This window comes from Vipera berus (genome assembly GCF_964194415.1).
Source record: "Vipera berus genome assembly, chromosome: 1".
Taxonomy (NCBI): domain Eukaryota; kingdom Metazoa; phylum Chordata; class Lepidosauria; order Squamata; family Viperidae; genus Vipera; species Vipera berus.
In genome coordinates this window covers 337784246-337806951 of record NC_138202.1, presented here as the reverse complement: position 1 = coordinate 337806951, position 22706 = coordinate 337784246, and the positions used below count along the sequence as shown (strand labels likewise).

General features: G+C 43.4%; 1 protein-coding gene across 1 annotated transcript; it reads right to left on the bottom strand.

The window, feature by feature from the left end:
• Positions 1-982: 982 nt before the first annotated feature.
• On the bottom strand, positions 983-20153 carry SLC30A3 (solute carrier family 30 member 3; the record flags this gene model as incomplete). The annotated part of the gene is made up of 8 exons (XM_081312670.1): positions 983-3231; positions 4035-4169; positions 6831-6936; positions 7946-8150; positions 8948-9101; positions 13415-13561; positions 13864-14081; positions 20053-20153. The coding sequence occupies 8 exons, from the start codon at positions 20151-20153 to the stop codon at positions 3086-3088; spliced, it is 1212 nt and encodes a 403-aa protein (XP_081168796.1). The 3' UTR covers positions 983-3085.
• Positions 20154-22706: the final 2553 nt, after the last annotated feature.

Sequence of the window (22706 nt, the reverse complement as noted above, 5' to 3'; positions counted from 1 at the left end):
GATACTTCGTTCTTTGAGCTCTCTGCTGAGATTCTCCTGCATGGCACAAAGCTCAGAAAGGAGGGATTTGATCTCCCTCTCGCAGCTAGTCTGGTGGAATAGTGAGTGCCCCCGTATCCTTGGATAGATCTGGAGATTCTCCTGAAACCTAGATCTGCTCTGATTAAAGCATCAACAAGACTTTCTTGCCCCATTGCTCACTCTGCTTCTCCCGGTCTTGTTGGTGACAATAATTTTGCTCACATTGAGCCATCTTGTTGTCTTAACCGTTATTAAAATGTGTTTTCATTTGTAAAAGCACTTTCTTTCTTTGGAAAGGGCTTCACACGCCCCCTTCCTCTTTCTGGTGATAAATGAGGAAATATGCTCAAGGAGTCCTTGGTGCTCTCTGAGCTTGCTTCTTTGCAGATGTTTCACTAACTAGGTTACATCATCAGTGCGAACAATAAGCCTATGTGCATCTTTGTCTTCAAAATAGTTAAAAATAGTGCATTTTAGTTACTCTCTTAGGAATCTGTTTTAGAGTAAATTTTTACCATTTTCTTTATCGTGGAAAATTGCACGTTTGTAGTATATTGTTTCTAAGGAGATCTCAGACAAGACTCAATCCATCTCCTAATCAGTCTTCCACAACAATTGCTGCTCACATTCGTCCATAAGCTGTCAACACCGAGGACTTCTTTCAAACAACCGAGTAGGTACCCATAAATCGCATAGAGACACTCCAACTATGCTGCAACTTTTAGTGGTTCCCCATAATTTTCACTGTGGAAAACTGAGCAAAAAGGCTATTTGAACTCTTTTAAGTATTTAATAAAATTGATCTCCCTACCACCACCAAATTCTGGAAAATGTCATCTTTGCCAGCTCACGTGATATAGATCTCATTCTGCTTTGCCATCTTGCCTGTTACAGTTCTAGTACCAAACAAGCTGTTAACTCTAGCTAGCAACAGATGCCCATAAAGAGACAAGAGTCAGCATAGAATACATTCACATAAGCTGTTTAAAAAGCTCAGAGCCAAAACTACAGCTCTTTAGGGTTTGCTTGACCATCCCCTTTCCTTCAACCCCCTGCTTGCACTCTAGAACACTTTGTTCTATATCTCTACAACTGACATGTTTTCCAAGCCCCAGTAAACTGGGCTGGTATGGTTGAGGCAGGTTACTTTATTGGAATTGCAGATACTTTCAGCATTGAATTAAAATAGTTAAATTACCATCTGGGCTCACTGTAAAAAAAACATACAGTAAACATGTACATACACTACACAGACATACACAATACAAGGCAATATTCAAATTGTGAATGCAAAAAAGACGGGTTGAGCATATGGTGGTATGCTTGTGGAAACAAGTTCAGATGGCAGTAGCAGCAACGCTATTGCTCACTAAGATTTTGGGGCCCTTTACTTGGTCTCTGGAACTGTGGCTATGAGGAGCAGCTTCTTCAACTACTTTAAGCACCTGTATCAGATGCAGAATATTTCTGATACCAGTTGCTAGTGAGCAGTCAAAAGGATACTTTTGAGCTCCGCTGTTAGATTGGGAATAGAATATTGACATCTCTTCAATCATAATGTATCCTGCAATTTGTTCTAACTTTGGACTATGGGAGGGAGGATTGGTCTCTTCAGCAAGGTTTTTGGGATGTTCAAGGGAAACTCTACTGGTAGCTGCCTGGAGAACACACGAGGACCTTGAGCTACTTTGCAGAAGAAACAAACTGCCATAGGGACTAAAATAAACATTCTCAACTAACAAGCTACCTTATTCTGTCATGCTAGTTGGAGGGTGGGGGCAGGTGATTTTGCTGAACTATCTCTACCCTTGCTGCTGAAATCTGCCTGTCTGTTGAAGAGCATCTGCAATGACCTTAATATTTTTTTTCCATTTCCCCCCCCCCCACAATCTTCCCTGAATCTTAAAAGTGGATAGTAACTGTAGCCTTCTAAGTCAAGTGCTTCTTCAGGCATCCTTTCATTTGGTATTTATATTATTATATATACAACAACATATCCAAGTTACGAGTCGGCAGTTAATTCCTGTTCTTCTTGTTCAGATCAATTGAACAACAATGCAATAGAATGAGAATCTACACTTTTGCTCTTCCAAGTGAGGCTTGGGTCACCATAACCTGTAAGTGACTACAGCATCCTGGCGATCACAGCATGTAGTGTCTATATGTGCATAGGTTTGGAGGTCAGGTCTGGTCGTTATTTAGATGAGAAGCCTCCAGGGAATACCATAGTAGAGAACATGAAAAGAAAACATGCTGAAAGAAGACAAGGACAGACATTTCTATATTGTGGCTAAAAAAAAATGACGGACGGATCCATGGAATCACCAGGAGCTGAGATTGACTCACATGAAAACTGACTTTTTAAAGCTTGGTTTAGATGGCAAAACCACAAACGTCCACTTTTCTCCAGGAAAAGGAAGAAAGATAACTTCAGCTGGGGGTGGTGGTGGTGAGATCATTGGGACAAGATATTTTTGTGGCTAATTTTGTTGCTCCTCCTTTGCTCTGCAGGCAAAAGTGGGCTTGGTCTACTTTTGCAGTATTAGTCACAATAGAAGATGGATGAAGTGGAATAATGTTGCCCCACACTTGCTTTAAACATTCACTTCGTTTTGGAAAAAAAATTGTTACTTCTACAACACATGCAAACACAGATGGTCACAATATAAGCCCTGAACAACCACCAAGCTATCCAGACTGAAAAAAATACTGCTTTTCATCTCAGAGAAAAGAGGACACGGTTGCAGATGTTTAAAGGCTTGCCCCCATATCCCCATTTCCGATGGATTTGTACATTGATACATTTAGTAAATGAACATGGGAAGCAATTGTGCCCCCCACCACATGACCAGCAACTCTTCCATTGGAGGCTTCCCTGGCTGGGCAGACAATTATCCCTGGTGCTTTGCCATTTCCTGTATATGCTGGTTGAACATGCATTGAGAGGAGGCTTTTGCTGCGAATGGCAAAAGAGGCTGGTCCCTGCTTTTGGCCCTGGGTTTCCAGGCACCTCCTGGGACTGGCAGTTGAAGAGAAGAGAAAAGTAGACAGGGGAGCACTGCCCTTAGTCCTGTGGGTCCTGGCACTGCTGGCAGGTGGCCATGTCAGCAAGATAGGGCTCCACCTGAATGGTGCATGAGAAGAAGCCAAACTTGCTTTGTAGCAGAGCTGTGGCTTCTTGTAGCACAACCTCCATGTCGGCATCGGATTCTGGAAACAAAAGTCAGAGTAGGGTCAGTTGTAATCTGGCTCAGAATATCTCATGCATTCCCCCACAGGGGAAATAAAACCTACTATTTGTAGTAGCCAGGCTAGAATAGCAGAGATCCTATTTTGTATCCTCTACATCTCCAAGTAAGACTACAAAAGACCATTTTCTGAAAAAGCTTAAGGGCAGTACAGCTGGTGATAAGATATACAGTAAAGCAGGGGTCCCCAACCTTGAGCACTTTATGACTTGTGGACTTCAACTCCCAGAATTCCTCAGCTAGCCATGCTGGCTGAGGAATTCTGGGAGTTGAAGTCCAGAAGTCATAAAGTGCCCAAGGTTGGAGACCCCTGCAGTAAAGGGTTTCATTTCATAATGGGCAAGGCCAGGAACCACCGGGGAGAGATTGAAACTTTTAAAGATGAAATGGGGGCCTTATACATCTGTAAACAAGATTTAAGATAGGTTCAAAAATTTAAAAAGAAGCTCTAAACTAGAATTCAAATATTTGGTTCTCCTGGAAGTCTTTGGAGGCAATGACAATAGTAGCAATAACACAACCGCAACCATCCACACTAGGAGAAAGTAAAATCTTAAAAGTCCAGTGTATTCTTGGTCATGCCTTAAAAAAAACCTGTGGGTTTCTTCCACTCTGTCTTTCCAGGATCCAGAAATGTGCTTCTGTCACAATCTGTCTATTTTTAAGCCTGTGTACTCCTTATAAACCAAATCTGAAAGCCCATGGAAGAGTGCAGATTTCCTGCATGGTTTACAACTGCTCAGAATGGAGGAAAAAAGTACTCACCAATGGCTATGTGTACAGCCACAACATGATGGCTAAGAGTTAAAGCCCAAAGATGCAGATTATGGACGTGCTTCACACCTTTGACAGAGAGCAGGGTTTCCTTAACTGCTTGGAACTCCACACCTCGTGGTGTCCCTGAAGGATAGAAAGAAATGGCACCCGCTTAACTGGGTCCAATTCCAACCCCATTTAGAAGCCTCTGATCCGTGCTTGAATTGTGCAAAGTGACTGCCTCTTGTGTAATCCAAACCTACCATAAAGCAGTCATTTTACACACAGATCCTGGGAGGAAGCCACAAGATGCAGAAGAAGAGAGGTATCTTCTATGCCAGGGGTGTCGAACTCAATTTCATTGAGGGCCGCATCAGCATTGCGGTTGCCCTCAGGGGGCCGGGTAGGTATGGCCAGGGTGGACGTGGCCTACTGCGTGGGCGTGGCTAGAGTGCATATGACCTACTGGGTGGGCGTGGCCAGCTCTACATCGTTCGCATCAAGGGGGCCTATGGGGGCCTGGGCAGGAGTGGGACAGATCTGAGGGTCTCTGGCAGAAGGAGGGTCTCTGGGCCAGGGCCAAGGCTGTGGGGGCCGTTCCCTCACTGTTTCCAAGATGGCTTCGCAGGCCACATTGAAACCACTTTGCGGGCCGGATCCAGACCCCCCGGGCCTTGTGTTTGACATGTCTGTTCTATGCAATTTCCCCTAAACTAAGAAAAGCACTGTCAAATCAACTACGTAGCTCAACATGGAGACATTATTACAAGACCAGTCTTGAGAAAACACTGTTCCATTCATTTTTGTACTGAAATTTGAGGGGACTAGTATACATCATTTTATTTTTTGCCTTGATCAGAAAAGTCACTTTCCAGTTCTGCCCCCCGAATGGAGAGCATAGCCACTTTCTGTATGTGCAAGTTGCACAGAGCCTTGGTTTAGTTAAAATTTGTTGAGTAAGTCCAACATAGGTTGGCTTCACATAACACATTAAATCTCAATGGATGATTAATAAGTGTGTGAATGATTAAAACTCAATAAATGATTAATCAGTATGTCAATGATACTATCTAACATACACACTTGATTCTATATGGTTGTTTTATCAAAGACAAGTAGTTACCTGAGACTCTGAGCATCCAGCATTGCTGACTTGTGGAAATTAGCAATCTTTCTTTCAAAGTCTAATTTCCATGAACTAGCGATGGCTGCCATAGATTTGGACAGCATAACAAGCCTCAGGTGTGCTATTGCCCAAATTTAAAGAGTTGTAGCTCTCACATTTAACAGAAATTCCATAAACATAGCTTGCATATTCTAACTGTGGTAATCATAAGTATATGTTGGGTATAATCATCTTTGGTGGTCTTTTTATCTAAAAATGATGTTCCCAAACAGAGGGACATTGAGGCTGTTATTAATCTAAAAACCATTATGCAATTCTTGGTTTGTTACTGAAGTTTGAAAAGAACCACGGCTAATAGTCAGACTCCTAGTGTTTCCCTGAAACCCAAGCCATATTTGAGCTTCCCTCACCCTGATATGGGCTCTTGGCCATTTCCAGTAAATTGCATAATGCTTTCAGAATTTTTAGCTGTAATCATGCCATCTGCAACCTGGATGGACTCAGTGGTACAATGGGTGTACCACTGGAAAACTTGAAAGCCAGGTTAGGGACAGATCATTATGGAGAAAACCTATCTATGTGGTTGCTAAGAGTCAACACTAACCTGATGGCACCTAACCAATCAATCAAATCAATGCCATCTAAGTGCAAACATGAATGGCAAATGTAAATAGGATTTGAGCCAAATAAGGACAAATGCAAGATAAGAGGAGCCCTTGAGAAACCTCAAGGTTTGCAGAAGGATAAAGGATTTTTTTTATTTAAATCAACAGACTTAACTGTCAGTACCTATCTTTCCATTCCCCCTCTCCCCCGCCATCACAACTGATGAAGTTTCTTGGATGAGAAACAAAACATTGTGTTCTTCTTCCTCAAGGAAAAAACAGTCCAGTTGTCTTTTGAAAAAGCACCTTTGAGACAGTTATGAACTGGCTGACTGAGAATCTCCACAGATATTTAAACGGACAAACCAACTAAAGAACAGGACAGCAAGGACTGAATATCCTTTGGTACCACAGAATATCAAAAGCCAGTTGGAAAATTAAAAAACAGGAAGCAGGAATAGACTGCCAGTTTGATTTCTCTGCAGCCTTTAATATCTTGCAGTAGGTATGTCTACTTGCCAAGTCCTCTAAAGTGGAGCATTTCAATTGGGCTCTGTGCAACACAGATGCAATGTTTCCTTACTGATCCCGCTGGAAATTATCCCACTTAACTAATTGTAGGAGTTGATCACTATCATCATTAAGATAATTTCTTCATCTTATTACTTTGATCAATGCAGACTCTGCCTTGGTTATTTTCTTACTTCAAAAGTGTTAATAGTTTATTTCTAAACATTTGCCACTTGAGTCAAGAGATCTAAAGGCCAACCTATGGGCAGACCCTGTGGTGGGTTCTCGTTTCTTCACTTTTTGATATACATAACTAAAGAGATTTTTGTCATTATTTTCTTCCTCAATGTACTTAAGGAAAATTCCTTTGCTCTTGACATCATTGCCCCAAACTGTAAGTGCATTTATATCATCCACTTACACTTAATTATAGAGAAACCATTGTTAATTATTAATAATTTCCTATAATAAAATTGATTATCTGCAAGAATCGTCCTAGAATTATTTTAACAATGTCCATCCTCCTGTAGTGTAGCCCTCTTGCAGCTGTGAAAGACAACTTACCTTCCATGAGTACTCGAAAGACATCACGAAGGATGGTTAAGGTGGAGCCCAACACAAAGACTGAGAAGAGGAAAGTACTCACTGGGTCAGCAATCTTACATTGGGGCTGCAAAAAAGGAGATGGAATGGCAGATACTATGAAGCATCCTGGTACTTATCTCCCAATTCTGACACCCTGGGTTGGTTTTACAAAGGAAAAGGACAAGTAGTCACATCAAACCCCTTATTTTTTACAGCCAAGGTTCTCAGTAGAATGTTTATATGTTTTGATCTTCATTAACATTGTTATATCCGAGCTATAAAAATTCATATGACCACTAAATAGGTGCCATTTTGATGGACTGATAGCCCAGACAGAGTACAATAGGCCAAATTTTGTGCAGACAATTCCTCTGAAAGTAACTGGGTTTTCTACGTTAGACTGCAATTTTGTTTTATGGTTATTTTAATTCTTTTAAAAATATTTTGCTCTCTTTAAACACACATCCATCATTAAATTCATTGGTAAGTTTGTTTTATTTTAGATTTATTTTATGAAATTTGATATTCTGCTACTGGCCAGCCAATCATGGTTGCACTTTTTGTGGGAGTACCCTTAAAATTCCAAACATGTCCTCTACATCACACACAGAAATTGTTGTCATTATATGTCAATGAGTATAATTACTAGGAGTTTCTGGGTCCACTTTCTCCCAAGTAGTCTGGATAGAAACTTGGTATCTGTTCCGCTGAACAACTGCATGTACAGCAGATGAAATGGAGGTGTGTTTTGCAAGAAAAATGTATCTTGTTCTAACAAACAGACATCTATGTATCTGTTTCCCTGAGCCTGATCACCCAGTCAGACCCATCATTAGGGCAAAGATATCTGGCCCAACCATATGTCCTTTTGCAATGTATGAGGAAGAGCTATTTCTTCCATTAGTTGTTTATTTACAGTATTTATCTCCTGGGTGACTTTAGTTGTGCTGGTATTCCACAGCTACTTTTCTGCACAACTACTGTCTCAGGCTGGGAGGAAAGTGGAAGTAATGGAGGAAGATGCTCATAAGAGAGGTCTTCATTTAGAGAACATTTGATTGTATTAAAAAGTATCATAACCTGATCCTTCATACCTTAAAATAGATAACAGTAGCAGCCACAAAGACCCCAAGGCTTTGAAGTAGGTCCCCCACCACATGTACAAAAGCCGCTCGGACACTGGTGTTGCCATGGGTGGGAATGGAGGGGCCATGGGGGGTGTCCTCAATCTGTTCATAGCCTCTTGTGCTGAATCCATGACTGTGTCCAGAGCCTGACTGATGCAGAAGGTAGACCATGCTGTGGAGAGTTTCAAGATTGGTAACTAAGGTCATCATTGTCCCCGTTTCTCACCAAACAATCCTAAAAATCCCATCCATCTCAGCAAACCCTCTTCTACCCATAGTTCCTGCTCCTTCACCAATCGGTGCAGACAACTGGACTAGCATATGTGCCATATTCATAGTGGTGATATTGTTTAATTACAAAATAATCATAGTCAACATGTAGCAGCTGTAGTATAGATCCTTAAGGGCATCTCCTAGTCAGTGCTTTTAGGGCAACCAAGCAAAATAGGAAATCTTTCAAATATACACGTGTTTTATTTTGATACATAATTGTTTATCTAATATTTGAGAATTGCTCTGCAGGAAGCAAGACAGGCTAGGTGGAATGCTGCCTGATAGGATGAGCAATGGTTTCCACATTATCTCCAGCATCCCGAAGGATTAAAAAGCAACAGTTTTGCGAAAAGACACTTTGTAAAGATGAACAGTGAAGGGCAGTGGGTTCTAGCAAATCAGATCAAAAGACCACCTGAAGTACAAGTTTCTTTCCAATCAAACCAGTCAAATGATTCTGGAAATATCAACAAAAACCCCCAAACACAGTGGCATCTTAAAGAGAAGTAGAACAAATTTCTTATGACCACAAACAAGACTTCCTAACAGAACCCTTTCAACACGCAATCAGTGGAGCTATATGGCTGACAGCTTGCAAGCTTGTTGCTTAATTGATGCCACACAGACACTCTATCTGATAATTACCTCCTCACAGAGTTAATACTCAAATATTTTCCCCATCCTAGAAATCCTTACATGATATTCACTCCCACTGCACAGGCTGAAGTGCCCAGCATCACAGAAGCTTCGATTTCATAGTCGTTGCTAATTATGCGGGCTGAAGCTAAGTAGACCAGCACTCCTGTAACGATCCAGATAGAGAAGACAGAAGCCAAGGCACCCAGTGTTTCTGTGAGAGAGAAAAAAACTGGTGTTCAGATTCCCTGACTATGTTGACAATTTTCTTCCTGATCTTTCTGCAAGCTGCTCGAGGAATGCAGACTGGCATTTATTTCACACCAAAAGGTGAAAACCTAGATCTCATCTCGGCTCTGTTCAAAATTATCTGGAGAAAAATTGAGGAGAATCTACAGGCTAGTTTAAATTTTCACACTGGCCCTTTCCCTACTTGCCAGTTAGAGATGTTTTAGAATGCCCTGACAACTGCCACACTCTCCTTAGATCAATTGCATGACATTTTGATGTCACCTAGCCACCATGTCAAAGTAACAGTGAAGTAGATAGGCTTTATATCATTTTTACAATGCTGGGTGATGCTACCAAGACAGTAAAAATGACCACTTATTTCATTACTAGTGGAAGATTTAAACAGCCTTATATTGTGATTTTCCTCTTTAACCTTACATTCTCTAATCAGTTGTATTTAGTGAACAATTGCATTTATTAGCTAATGCTCAAGATTTGAAATCTGAGTTTCAACAATACATAGAATGAGAACTGCCAGATGTACAAACCAGATTCAGAAGAGGGAAGGGTCCTTGAGTTTACAATGATAACAACTGATAGATAACAAGAAAAGCAAAGAGAGCTCCAAAAAGATAATTGTTTAGCATTTTTATTATGTTCAAGCTTTTAACTGCATGGTCCACAACAAAATGTATACAGATTTTAAAAAATATAGATGTACCCAGCCATCTCACTTGGCTATTTTAGAATGTATTTGATGATTAGGCAGTAAGAAACAATATAAGATGCAAGTAAATGATTCAATATTGGAATAATTGAGAAAGGAGAATACCAAGGTACTAGACTTTATTTAACTTTCATGCAGAATATATCATGAGAAATGCTGAACAAGGTGAAATAGAATCTGAAATTCAGATTGTTGGGAGAAACATCAACATCCTTAGAAATGTTAATGATACCTTGAGGTCTTGAAGTGAGGAAGGCATCTCTTGTTAAATCTCGTTAAAAATGAAAAAAGGGAGTGCAAAAGCTTGCTTGATTCTCAATTTAAGAAACCCATAAGGCTATGTCAAAAGGCAATGCTAACTCAATGCAAATTGAGAAGAAGTTGAAGTAATAGCATATTATTTTCCTAGCCTCAAAAATGTAGAGGGATGGTGACTATAGCCATGAAATGAAAACACATAACCTCCTTCAAAGATAAGTTTAGGCAAAATATTAATGTGAAGAAACAACAAGTCTGCATTATCAAGACTATGGCTTTCCAGCTATATGGCTATGAAAACTGTAAAAATTGACTGAGAATACCTTGGGGGTGATAAGAACAGATCAATACCAGAGGAAGTAAAATCAGACTGATCACTGGACACACATTGATAAAAAAATTAATGGTGAAATAGTCTGATGCACAATGTGAAAAGACCTTTCTCATACTGGAGCAAATCTTGATACTTGGAAAAATCAAAGGCAATAAGAAAAAAATCCAAGAGAAAATAAGGTGTCTAGATACTATCACTGATACAACTATATAATAATGATGATAATGATGATAATGATGATAATAATAATGATGATGATGATGATAATAGTAATAATAATAATAATAATAATAATAATAATAATAATAATAATAATAATAATAATAATATAAATGTAAATATAAAGTTCGAAGGTACCTTGGAGGTCATCTAGTCCAACCCCCTGCTTGCAATATGCTTGCAATAACGCAAAGTAGGTTATTAGTAATTTTAGAGATGCCACTACAGAGTCCCCAAACTGCAACAGAGTACAGTGACATCAGATCTACCCTATCCATGATACATGAGTTTGTAGATGAGGTGCCAAAAAGGGACAACAGTAAAAGCCAGAAGAGAAAATCATCCGGAGGGCCTATAATAAGACACACTCCCACAGCTGGGCAATATAATTAAGTATATTGCCACTCTGTGAGATGGGTGGTTTCTAAATTTGATAAATAGAAATAGAAAATGGATGAAAATGGACAAAAATAGAAAAAAGGCACCTTTGGGACAATCATGACCAGGATGATTAAGAATAGCCATTGACATTTTGTTCCTGAGGCAAGACTAGAAGTCATAGTTTCCTGGTTTCTAACCTGATGTCCTAATCAAACTGGCTCTCAATAAATAATTTATACAATTGTAAATAAAAACAAATTAATAATTATTTAATTACGAACCACCAGACTATAGGTTAACTGATTGTCATGGTCTTGTGAGTATATCAAAGGAATTCATCAGCTCTGATAGTGAGTCTCTTGCCTTCCTCCCTTTCCTGATCGAAGAAATATACCTATCCATTCCTAGACATTCTTTGGGCTTCTAATTGCCAACAGATTACCTAGAGTCCTAGACCAGGGGTAGACAACCTTGGCTCTTTTATGACTCATGGACTTCAACTCCCAGAATTCCTGAGTCAGCTGACTCAGGAATTCTGGGAGTTGAAGTCCATGAGTCATAAAAGAGCCACGGTTGCCTACCCCTGGTCCTAGACAAACAGTTGAAGGAAGGGAGGGAAAAGCAAACTGTAGGGAAGTCTCAGACAATGGACAAGTACATCGCACAAATACCAGGTGAAGTGTTCAAAATAGGCAGCCCTGAAAATAGATGGTGGAGAATATTCTTGATTAATGTTGCATCTGATTCCTTGCCTCAAAAGAGAGTCCATAAGTCCCCTGAAAATCCAAAAAAAATTCTTATCATCATCAAACATCTAAAAAGGAAAACAGATACATAAATCTTCTTTTATCTTAAGTCAGTCATTCTGCTTCCTTACTCCCTTCTCTCTTGGAGTTCTCTGCATCTAGCATTCAGAAGACCACTTAAACTCTGAGCCCAAGCCTCAGTCTAGGGGAGAGGACCCCAAACTTTAAAAAAATCTGTAAGAAGTATTGCTACATACAAATCCAGCAATTATAACATACTATGGATCCTATAATGTCTGCAGGGACCTTAATCACAGTGCACACATCTTGCTTTTTCTAAGCATTTTGCCTTCACACTGCTTTGCAGTGGTTCAAAAGGATGAAGAAATTCATTCCTTCTAGTCTTTCACAAAAGGGACGCGGTGGCTCAGTGGGTTAGGACGCTGAGCTTGTCGATCAGGACAGCAGTTTGGAGGGTCGAATCCTGAGTGCCGCGTAACAGAGTGAGCGACTGTTACTCGTCCCAGCTTCTGCCAACCTAGCAGTTTGAAAGCACGTAAAAATGCAAGTAGAAAAATAGGGACCACCATGGTGGGAAGGTAACAGCGCTCCGTGCGCCTTTGGCGTCTAGTCATGCTGGCCACATGACCACGGAGACGTCCTCGGACAAGTGCTGGCTCTTTGGCTTTCAAACGGAGATGAGCACCGGCCCCTAGAGTCGGAAATGACTAGCACGCTTGTGCAGGGGAACCTTTACTTTTACCTTTAGTCTTTCACACAAATATTTCTTTTGAAGATGTCTCACAATATCTTCAAATGCTGTTTATTTTAATTGATGTAATTATTTTATCAAAAAAAAACAGAGAAAAGCAGAGGGGACAATAGGGGGAAAAAGCATTCAAAGAGAAGAGAGTACCATAGTTGCATATATAAAAGATACTGCACAGTATTGACAAGCATTTTTTTTAAGAAGGGAACAACAGTCCCAGACCTCACACATGGGAGAGCAATACTCACCAAAAGTATGTTTCAGATGGATTTCTATTATAGTTCAAGGAAGTAAAACAAATACATGTAAATATATGCTGGACTATTGACTTCAGTCGATAAGATGGAGATACCCTGGTACAGGCTATCATGGAAGGAATACAGCGAACGTTCTGTACTAAACCAATACCAATGTTAAAAAAAGACTCTGATCAGAGGAAAATCTTACACCACAAGATCAGAAGGATTATCCTTCAGAATTCATTCATTTTGTCAACGGAAAACAGGCACAGGTCAGTGTGAATAGCCCTCAGATGTAGCACAAGTGAAACCAGGGACAAATGTCCTGTTGTCTAAGGACTTTTTCATGAACACATCTTTTAGAGTTTTCTAGAAATGTACATTTCATTCAGACGTTCCTGTAAAAGGCCAATTCAGTTATTATAATGTCCTCTCTAATCTCTTCAGGCAAAATGGTAACCTTAATTCTCAATGTCAATTGTAGAGAAGGACTCTTAACCTCCAGTGTAAAAAACATGCTTCAGCTTTCTGCTAATGTCAGAAAAGGGTTCTAACCTGTTTGAATGATGGGAGGCGAGATACTATAGGAATGTTTTCATTGGTCAGCTTCTGAAAGCACCTACCTGAGCGGTGCCAGCCAAAGCTCATGGTTTTGGTGGCTGGGCGAGTGGATACCCAGAGTGAAAAGAGGCTGACACCCATGCTGCCCATATCTGTCAACAGGTGGGCTGCATCTGTCATGATGGCCAGGCTATGTGCCATGTATCCACCTGGAAGGCAAACAGACAGGCCCCAGGGGCGCTCAAAGGCATAGATGGAGACAGAACAATTAAAAACTAGTATATGTATGTGCACAACTTGCTAAACTGGTGGATAAGATAATCATGCTTTGTTGTGTATCAGTTTACATGTTGTACAAACAGAAGCCTTTTAGTCAGTTTATTGTTTAATGAGTTGGATGAACCAGAAAATGAGTTAATTCAACAGCTAGGTTAAGTGTGTTTAGATGAATGCAGATGATTAATAAATTAATAGAGAGGACAGATCTGTTATACCTTTTGACAAAACTGACCTATAACTTCTCCAACCATGAAGAGAAAGCAGACCAGACAGGCAATGCTGAGTTTCCGTTGAGCCTGAAGTTTCTGTTGATTTTGACTGGTGAAGCATGGCACAAGGTGACAGTGAGGAACCACACATGGCTCCATCTTGAGACCCATCGTGGATATATTTGAATGGCCATTTTCTGAGGGCAGGTTGGGAAAGACCTCTTGAGAACCTGCAAACAAACTGAAAAAATATTGGGCCATCAGAAGAATCCTCCATCTGAGTCAGATGCCAGAAGGACTAATGAAGGAGAATATTTGTAGCTCAGGGTTGACATGAGGGTTGACACAAAACATCTGCAAGAAAACAAGCAAGCTCGGAGAGCACCAAGGACCCCTAATGCCAGAAGTCCATATCAATTTTCACCCCCACCTCCAGTGGTGGTTAATCCAATATCCAGCAAGAATAGAAAAATTGCAAGTCAAATCTGATGAAGGCTTGAGCAGAAATCATGAAGGTGCAGCCCACTGGATTCTGGTGAGAGCAGTAAAGATATATGTTCACATTTTGGTTTTATGGAGAAATAGCTGTGCCATTTAAAAGCAAGAACTAACCACAAACAATGAGCAATACATATTGGCTGCACAACAGTTAACCTGTTGATAGAATTAACTTATTTTATGAGAATGCATAATATATGAAATAATAAACTAGCTAAAAGGATGGTTTGAATAAAATACTACCCCCCATTCCTCCCTCCCTCCACAGTACATATTCAGACAAGTGTATAAGTTACGTTCTACAAACTTTATTAGATCTTGAACTACCCTAGTTAAAGTACCTAGCAAACTGAACCAATTAGGAAGGAGATGGATGCACACCAGAAAGGAATTTACTGAGAATGACCTTCCTGACCATCCCACCTTTGGCAGTGGAGTGACCAAGGAGGAGTATCAACAATAACATAACAACTCATTGTGACACTGAAACAGAACTGTCATGGTAATGACTGCAACTTGCTAATCCCTACTTCTCAGTGAATCCAATTTGGTGAATTCACACAATACATTGAAATTTAAACTAACCAAATGGATTAGGTTCAATCACTATACTAACCCAACACAAAAATTAAATACTATTAACACTTATCAAACATAGTATGCTCTCTGCCGGCATCACTTAGATCAAGGGACTTCAAACTTGGCCCTTTTATGACTTGTGGACTTCAACTCCCAGAATTCCTCAGCCAGGCACGCTGGCTGAGGAATTCTGGGAGTTGAAGTCCACAAGTCATAAAAGGGCCAAGTTTAAGGACCCCTGACTTAGATCTTTACTGAACTGATTTTTGAGCACAGCATATTTGCCCTTGGTTTTGAGTTGCTTGCAAGGAACAAAGAGTGAGGGAGGTTTCTTGACTTCCTGCCCTATTTGTGAGTCACTCAGAGATATTAGCCTGACCACTGCAGGAGGCAGAATGCTGGATAACATGGGATGATTTTGTCCTGATCCCTGCAAAAGCATGTGATATAACACAAGTGTAACTCAGCTCTGATGTTCACCACCCTATATTTATTTGGAACCTGGCAGTGTCTTTCATAAGCACTCAGCCAGGGAAGACAGATGCTAATAATACATTTCAGCCACCCAGATGGATAATTAATAGCAAGGGATGGCTCAGTAAGCACTGAGCATCCTCTACCAATTTTGAGGCAACTCAATTCTCTGCCCCAACAAGAGTTGAAAATCCCCAATACAGCTCATGAGGTTTTACCATGGCAGCTGCACATTACAAGGGCTCTTCTAAAGAAACAATTTCTTTGACTCAGGAGCAGATGCAAGCAAGCCTCCAGCAAAACTCTCAGCTGGACATGCTTCAGCAGCAGGCCACCTGGGCAGTCAAGAGGGAGCGGAAGGATTCAAGCCAATCCTTAGCAGAAACCACATATTTTGCTTTCCTCTATGGCTATCCAAAAAGGGACGCGGTGGCTCAGTGGGTTAGGATGCTGAGCTTGTCGATCAGAAGGTCGGCAGTTTGGCGGGTCGAATCCCGAGTGCCGCGTAGCAGAGTGAGCGCCTGTTACTCGTCCCAGCTTCTGCCAACCTAGCAGTTCGAAAGCACGTAAAAATGCAAGTAGAAAAATAGGGACCACTACGGTGGGAAGGTAACAGCGTTCCGTGCGCCTTTGGTGTCTAGTCATGCCGGCCACATGACCACGGAGACGTCCTCGGACAAGGGCTGGCTCTTCGGCTTTGAAACGGAGATGAGCACCGGCCCCTAGAGTTGGAAACGACTAGCACGCATGTGCGGGGGAACCTTTACCTTTACCTTTTTATGGCTATCCAATCACTTTCATACCACAGGAAGTTCTAGGCAACCTAAATAAGGAACTGCAACTCATATGCTCCTGTACTCAGGGATCCCATCTCACAGTTCCTGTGTGGTAAGAAGATTCACTACATTTCAGGTGTGTCGGCATTCACTTAGAAATCAAGAATTGGAAGATGTGTAGCTCAGATAGGTTTTAGATTAGCTCCAACAGTATACTCACATCATGTCACCTAAAGACTGCCTTCTGCCCAGGACGTTCTATGGCCATGAATCAGGCTAAGGTGGACCTGATTCAGTTAATGTTAATTTGGGCACTTCCCCAACTCCTCCCCACTTTCTTCTTGTTGATTCTTAGGGTAGGCTTTGGATCCACCATACTCTTTTACTTGCATTGAGAAGGATGAAAATATGCTTAGTATGTAACTTTTCCCTCCTCTTCCTTCTTGCTCTGTCCCCATAACTTTGCTTTCTTCTCTCCTCAGTGAGGCAGGCTTAAGTAATCTTTAGCTGGAACAAATTAAAGGAGCATTTTCTCTCCCTTATTCAACAACTCAGAAAATTAGACTCAAGGTGTAATATCTGCTAGGATGTGTTGCCCAGGACTTTAGAGAGACAGAACCAGTTTGTAGAGCTTATGACACCAGGCTAGAAACTGGGAGACCGTGAGTTCCAGTACTTCGGCACAAAGCCAGGTGGGCGACTGAACTGATCACTCTCTCTCTCTGGCTAGGAAGCCGGTGATGGTAAACCACTTCAGAAAATGTGCCCAAGAAAACTGCAGGGACTAGTCCAGGCAGTCACTAGGAGTCAACACTAACATGGAGGCACATGCTGTACACATACACTTTACAGGGAGTAGGGATTCAGAAGAACAGTAACAAAAACCAAAACTGTCTTGTTGGTATTGTTTGCTGTGGGCTTCTTCCCCTTCAATAGGGAAGGCCCTCTAGTTGGGGACTTTTTTTCCTTCACCCCTTTTGTCCTTCGTTGTCATGGTCCAGTGGAGTTTTAACAACAAATTAACCAAGGTTAGAAGTAATTAAAGGGACGCGGTGGCTCAGTGGGTTAGGACACTGAGCTTGTTGATCAGAAGGTCGGCAGTTTGGCAGGTTGAATCCCGAGTGCCGCGTAACAGAGTGAGCGCCTGTTATTTGTCCCAGCTTCTGCCAACCTAGCAGTTCGAAAGCACGTAAAAATGCAAGTAGAAAAATAGGGACCACTACGGTGGGAAGGTAACAGCGTTCCATGCACCTTTGGCGTCTAGTCATGCCGGCCACATGACCACAGAGACGTCCTCAGACAAGCGCTGGCTCTTTGGCTTTGAAATGGAGATGAGCACCGGCCCCTAGAGTCGGAAACGACTAGCACGCATGTGCGGGGGAACCTTTACCTTTAGAAGTAATTAAATGAGCCCTTGAAGTTATTTTTTATTATTATTATTATTATTATTATTATTATTATTATTATTATTATTATTATATTATTATTATTATTATTATTATTATTATTATTATTATTATTATTATTATTATTATTATTATTATTATTATTATTATTATTATTATTATTATTATTTATTGGATTTATATACCGCCCTTCTCCCGAAGGACTTCTCCCGAAGGCTAAGCATGTCCTGTGAAAAATTAATATGATTGTGTATGGGGAGTGCTTATGGGGGCAGGAGAAAATAAGGATTAGTTGAGGTGATACTCAAGGGGAGCTACACTTGTAGACGTTTGCTGTCCATGTGTGTGATGTGGCATACACAATTTGCCTCTTCAGCCTGAGCCACTGCCCATTTTTCTACCTCCAGCTGAAATTCACTGAGGATGTGGAAGAGGACCTCTTTCCTTTCAGGACAATTGATCCTAATGACCTTCAGAGCTTCTCTCTCTTGGCTAATCTGAAGAAAGGATGAAGGTGGTTTGTTGGGTTCAAGTGCCTGCCCCCAACCTCAAATGCAAGCAACAAAAGAAGGCAGGAGGGAAACAGCGACAGTCCCAAAGAGCAGAATTTACCAGCCCACTGCTCAGCTGTGCCTGGCATCCAACAGAAATATGGAGGCAGATGGGTAGAAAGCTAAAAGCCATCCCGCCTGCCAAAAGAGCAACCAGAACAGCAAAAGAATGGATAGCAAGTAATGGATAACTCACTAACCTCCTCCCCAAATTTATCCCTGGAAGCCCTTCCAGGCGGCCTTTCATTTCATTCCAACGTAGTTATACTGAAGGTCTGCGTTTAGAGTAGCTGAAGCAAATTGGGTTAAAACAGAATGGCTGCGTTGATGCAACTTACGAAGCGTGATTACTTCAAACTTGATGTTAATGTTGCTTTTTTGTGTGTGTGCAGTCTTAGTGAATTATAGAAATATAGCCCCTTTATTCATCTAGTGTTATGTGATTCAGAAAATGGGTCATTTCAGCTGGTCCAGCTAGTCGGCGGTTCCTCTTCTGTGCAGAGCAGCATGCAAACAGGATTCCTTCTTTTCTTCCCCCCCCCACCCCCCCAGCTCAGTCAGAAGCTCAGTTCTGGAGCTGTCCCTGCCAGAATCTTAGGAGAGATTTTTGGAAGGAGCTCTTGTCCACTGAGGCAGAGGCAGCAGATGGGAAATCCATTCCTTCCTCCCACCCCACGGCTGGTTCCACTGAGCAATCATCAACTGCTTTTGGTGCAGCAGCCAGGGCAGGAAGAATGGGGGGCATTACTGCAGCAACTGCGAGAAAAGGCTCCTTGGAGCTTCTTGAGTCCACACTAGGAGCAGATTCATCCCCCACCCCCGCTTTCCAGAGGCACACTAGGAAACAGAGAAAAGGCAGGCAGGAGGAGAAAGGGAAACATACGCTGCAGACCAAAACATCCACCCAAAGCAGCTTTCATCTCCGAAGCCCCCCTTCCTTTGATCTCTTCCCTTTTCACTTGCCTGGACCAGTTTTCCTTCTCCCACCTGTAATGAAATGGCGCTCCCTTCCCCTGCATCCCACAAGTAGGAAGCCATCAAGTGGGGAAGGAGGAGGAGGGATTGAGCAGCAGGAATCCAAAGGGACGTCCAGTTCCTGTCTTACCGAGGGCTGCAGGGATCTCAGAGGAGGAGAGGAGTGGGGGCGCGGGGGGGGGGAATCAGCTGGGAAGAGAGGGAAAAGCTCTGAGCGAGCAAAGTTAGAGCCTTGGTGGAGCAGTGGGCTAATGCCTCCTTAAGTAACACCAGCTGCCTGCAATTAGTGCAGGTTCACGTCCCACCAGGCTCAAGGTTGACTCAGCCTTCCATCCTTCCGAGGTAGGTAAAATGAGGACCCAGATTGTTGGGGGCAATAAGCTGACTTTGTAATAATGCCACTTGGGGTGTGTGTGTGTGTGAAAGCCCTAATAAGCAGGCATATACATAGAATGAAGGCTACTGCTAAGCTTGTAAGCCGCCCTGAGTCTTCGGAGAAGGGCGGGATATAAATGGAATTAAAATAAAAATAAAATAAAATAAAAGTTGTCTTTAGCCGTCGAGGAAAAGCGGAGGGCACCAACCGCACCGCAGGGCAAGAAGTAGAGGATGGAAGAGAGGAGGGGGCTCAGAGTTGCCGGGGGGGGGGGGAATGCACGCACAGGGCGGCAGGGGGACAGGAGGAAGCCGGGCTTCGATCACTGGCCGCTTGCCAGAAATCGCGATCCCCTTGAAGGAGCGATGCTTCCCCGAGCAAGAATGAAACCGAACGTCCTTCAGAGAACTCCGGGCCTGCCCGAAGATCAACGGCTTTTCCTTCCGCTTGGCTCTGCTGGGCCCGCACGGAGTCCGGGGCTCTCGGACAGGACAGGACCGGGCAGGGGTAGGTGGGGGCATAGCGGGCAGGAGAATCGGTGGCAGAAGGGAAGGGCTGTTCTGCGGGGCTGCCTCACCTCTTCAGGCGAAGACTGCTGGAGCTGCGGCTGCCTTGGCTGCCCACCAGGCGGGCGGTCTCGGAAGGGTCCCCGTTGGCTAAGGCAGGAGGGGGCTCCATCGCCGGGAAGGTTGGCTGCAGCGGGCTGAACCTGACGGGCCCTTGGCGTGGGCTTCTGCTGCCGCTGTTTTCGCCGTCGAGAGGTCCGGACTACAGCAGGCACAGGTGGGTGGAAGGGAGGGCTGGGGCTGGCCCCACCCGACGCCCGCAAACTCCTCCCCCTGCGGGCAGTCCTCTGCTCGCCCCCCCTCCCCCCCTCCCGGACTTGCCTTTCCCATCTAGCGCAGGTGATTCCCACTGAGCCTGCCAGAACTAGCGATCGGGGCAGCGGAGGAAGTTTGCAACTCCGGTTAGCACCACTCGGTGCCTCTCCTGCATCCGGGAAGCGTTCGGATTAAGCCGACCTTCCGTGGTTTGTGGGGCAAAGGCGAGCAATATCGTGCCGACTCCTCCGCAGGAGACGAGGAGAGACCAGCCCGGCTGCGAAAAGGCTTCCCTGGGGGAAAAAAAAGCGCTCCTGGTCGAGTCAGCCGAAGGACATCCGTGACCGCAAGGAGAGCCTTTAAAGCCATTCCCCGATCCCGAGGTAGATGCAGCCGTCGAGATGCAAAAGAACATCGCCGCGTATCTTAGAGGGATGTCGCCGATGGCGGCCGCCGTCTTCCCTAGAAAGGGCGGAGAAAGATGAGGAATGCCGGCTGGACGGGATTAGCTGTTTACATGCGCGTCTTCTCGCTTCCATTGGAACCGCAACGAGAGCCACAAAGGGTCGCTGCCGAAGGAAAAGCCAACGGAAGGGCTAGACGAGCTGGAAGCCGACGATCGCTCTAGGAGTGAGAGGTAGATCACTTTTTACGTAAATAAGAGATAAATCAAGGGGATCGGGAGTTCTTCAAGTTCACAAAGCGAGAGTTTTCTCTGAGCCAAAGAGGAATTCGCCGGAGGTGCTCTGTGGCACAGGAAGATTCAACGTCTCTTGCCTTGGCTTTAAGCATTCCGGATGTCAGCCCTGTGAGGTAGACCAAGACACCGTCCGCACAAGTTTGACTAGAACTATAGGCTACAGTAACAGAATTATGAAAGCTTGACTGCGTTTGTCCTTCCTACCTCTGATACTCCAGTGACTTAGGATGAAACTTCTATTTCCGGGGCTTAAATCTGCTTTTGTTTTTATAACGTCTCTGCATATTGACAGTACTTCAGGATCGCCTCTTCGGTTCTCTAAACCAGGCGGCTGGGGCAGTAGCCCTTCCCCTCCAGGACAGAGCTGCCAGGCTGGGCTTCCCTTCCTGATGGGCCCTCTTGGGTCTTCTGCTTCTAGCTTAGTAGATCCAGAAGCCCCCCAGCTTGGTCGGTTACAGTGAGACACGGGAAGGACAGGCGGTGGATGAGCAAGGCTTCATTTGCTCTCTGGAGGAAGGCTGAGATGAGGGAGCCTTTTGGCACTGGGGTGCTGGCAGATGCAAAGTTGCTCTGTGGTCTCCCTTCACAGCTGCGAACAAGGGACGCGGATCGTCGGGCACTCAAGAGCAGGATTTCCATAAATCGGCCCCTTCTTCCAGGACTCGGAGCATCGGGCAGCCGACCAGGAACGCCAAGCGCTGAAAAAAGATCCGAGTATCCGAGGTGAGTAAAGCCTTCTGGCCGCAAAATAATAATAATAATAATAATAATAATAATAATAATAATAATAATAATAATAATAATAATAATAATAATAATAATAATAATAATAATAATAATAATAATAATAATAATAATAATAAAAAAAAATAAAAATAAAATAGAGCGGTCGATCTTGCTGGGAAGTTGCTGAGCGGCACTTGGGGCCGAGATGGTTTGACGAGCCGTTTCTGAAAAGATCGGACTCGGGCGGGGACCAGGCGGGCGCGACAGAGGAGGGTTTACTGATGGGGAAGCAGCAGTGTGGTACCGCAACCGAAGCCATTGAAGGAGGAAGCGGCGGGGCTGGGGCGGCGGGGAGGGTCTGGTAATCAGAGGACTATTATGCTTTGCTTAAGCCTCTGCCAAGTTCTGCACCATTGCCGTGGGAGAAGGCATTGCTCCGTTCGTTGGTTGAGTTAATGGACCAAGAAATCTTCCACTGACCGGAGCCCTCCTTTGGTGAGGGAGCCGCGCTGGATGAAGCTGAGCAATCGATGCCTCCTGGACGGCTGTATTCCCACGGCAGGCTTATCTCAGTCTAGGAAAGACTTACCAGCCTTACTGGCATAATACGCTGAACTTGATGGGTATATAAACCGTGATTATTATTATTATTTACCACCTTCATCGCCGTCATCGGTGCTTACCATGTGGTGCGAATCTAGGGTGTGGAATTTGTAATGGAGGAGTAAAATCCAGAGGTTGAGTTTGGTGCAATCACCAGGAAAATCGCGTTATGCCACCGCACCCCAAGAGGCTGTGAATAGCGCGCAGGGAGGCTCGGCTTCCTCCTCCTAAGGCAGGGGTAGGCAACCTCGGCTCTTTTATGACTCATGGACTTCAACTCCCAGAATTCCTGAGTCAGCATAGCTGACTCAGGAATTCTGGGAGTTGAAGTCCATGAGTCATAAAAGAGCCGAGGTTGCCTACCCCTGTCCTAAGGCAATT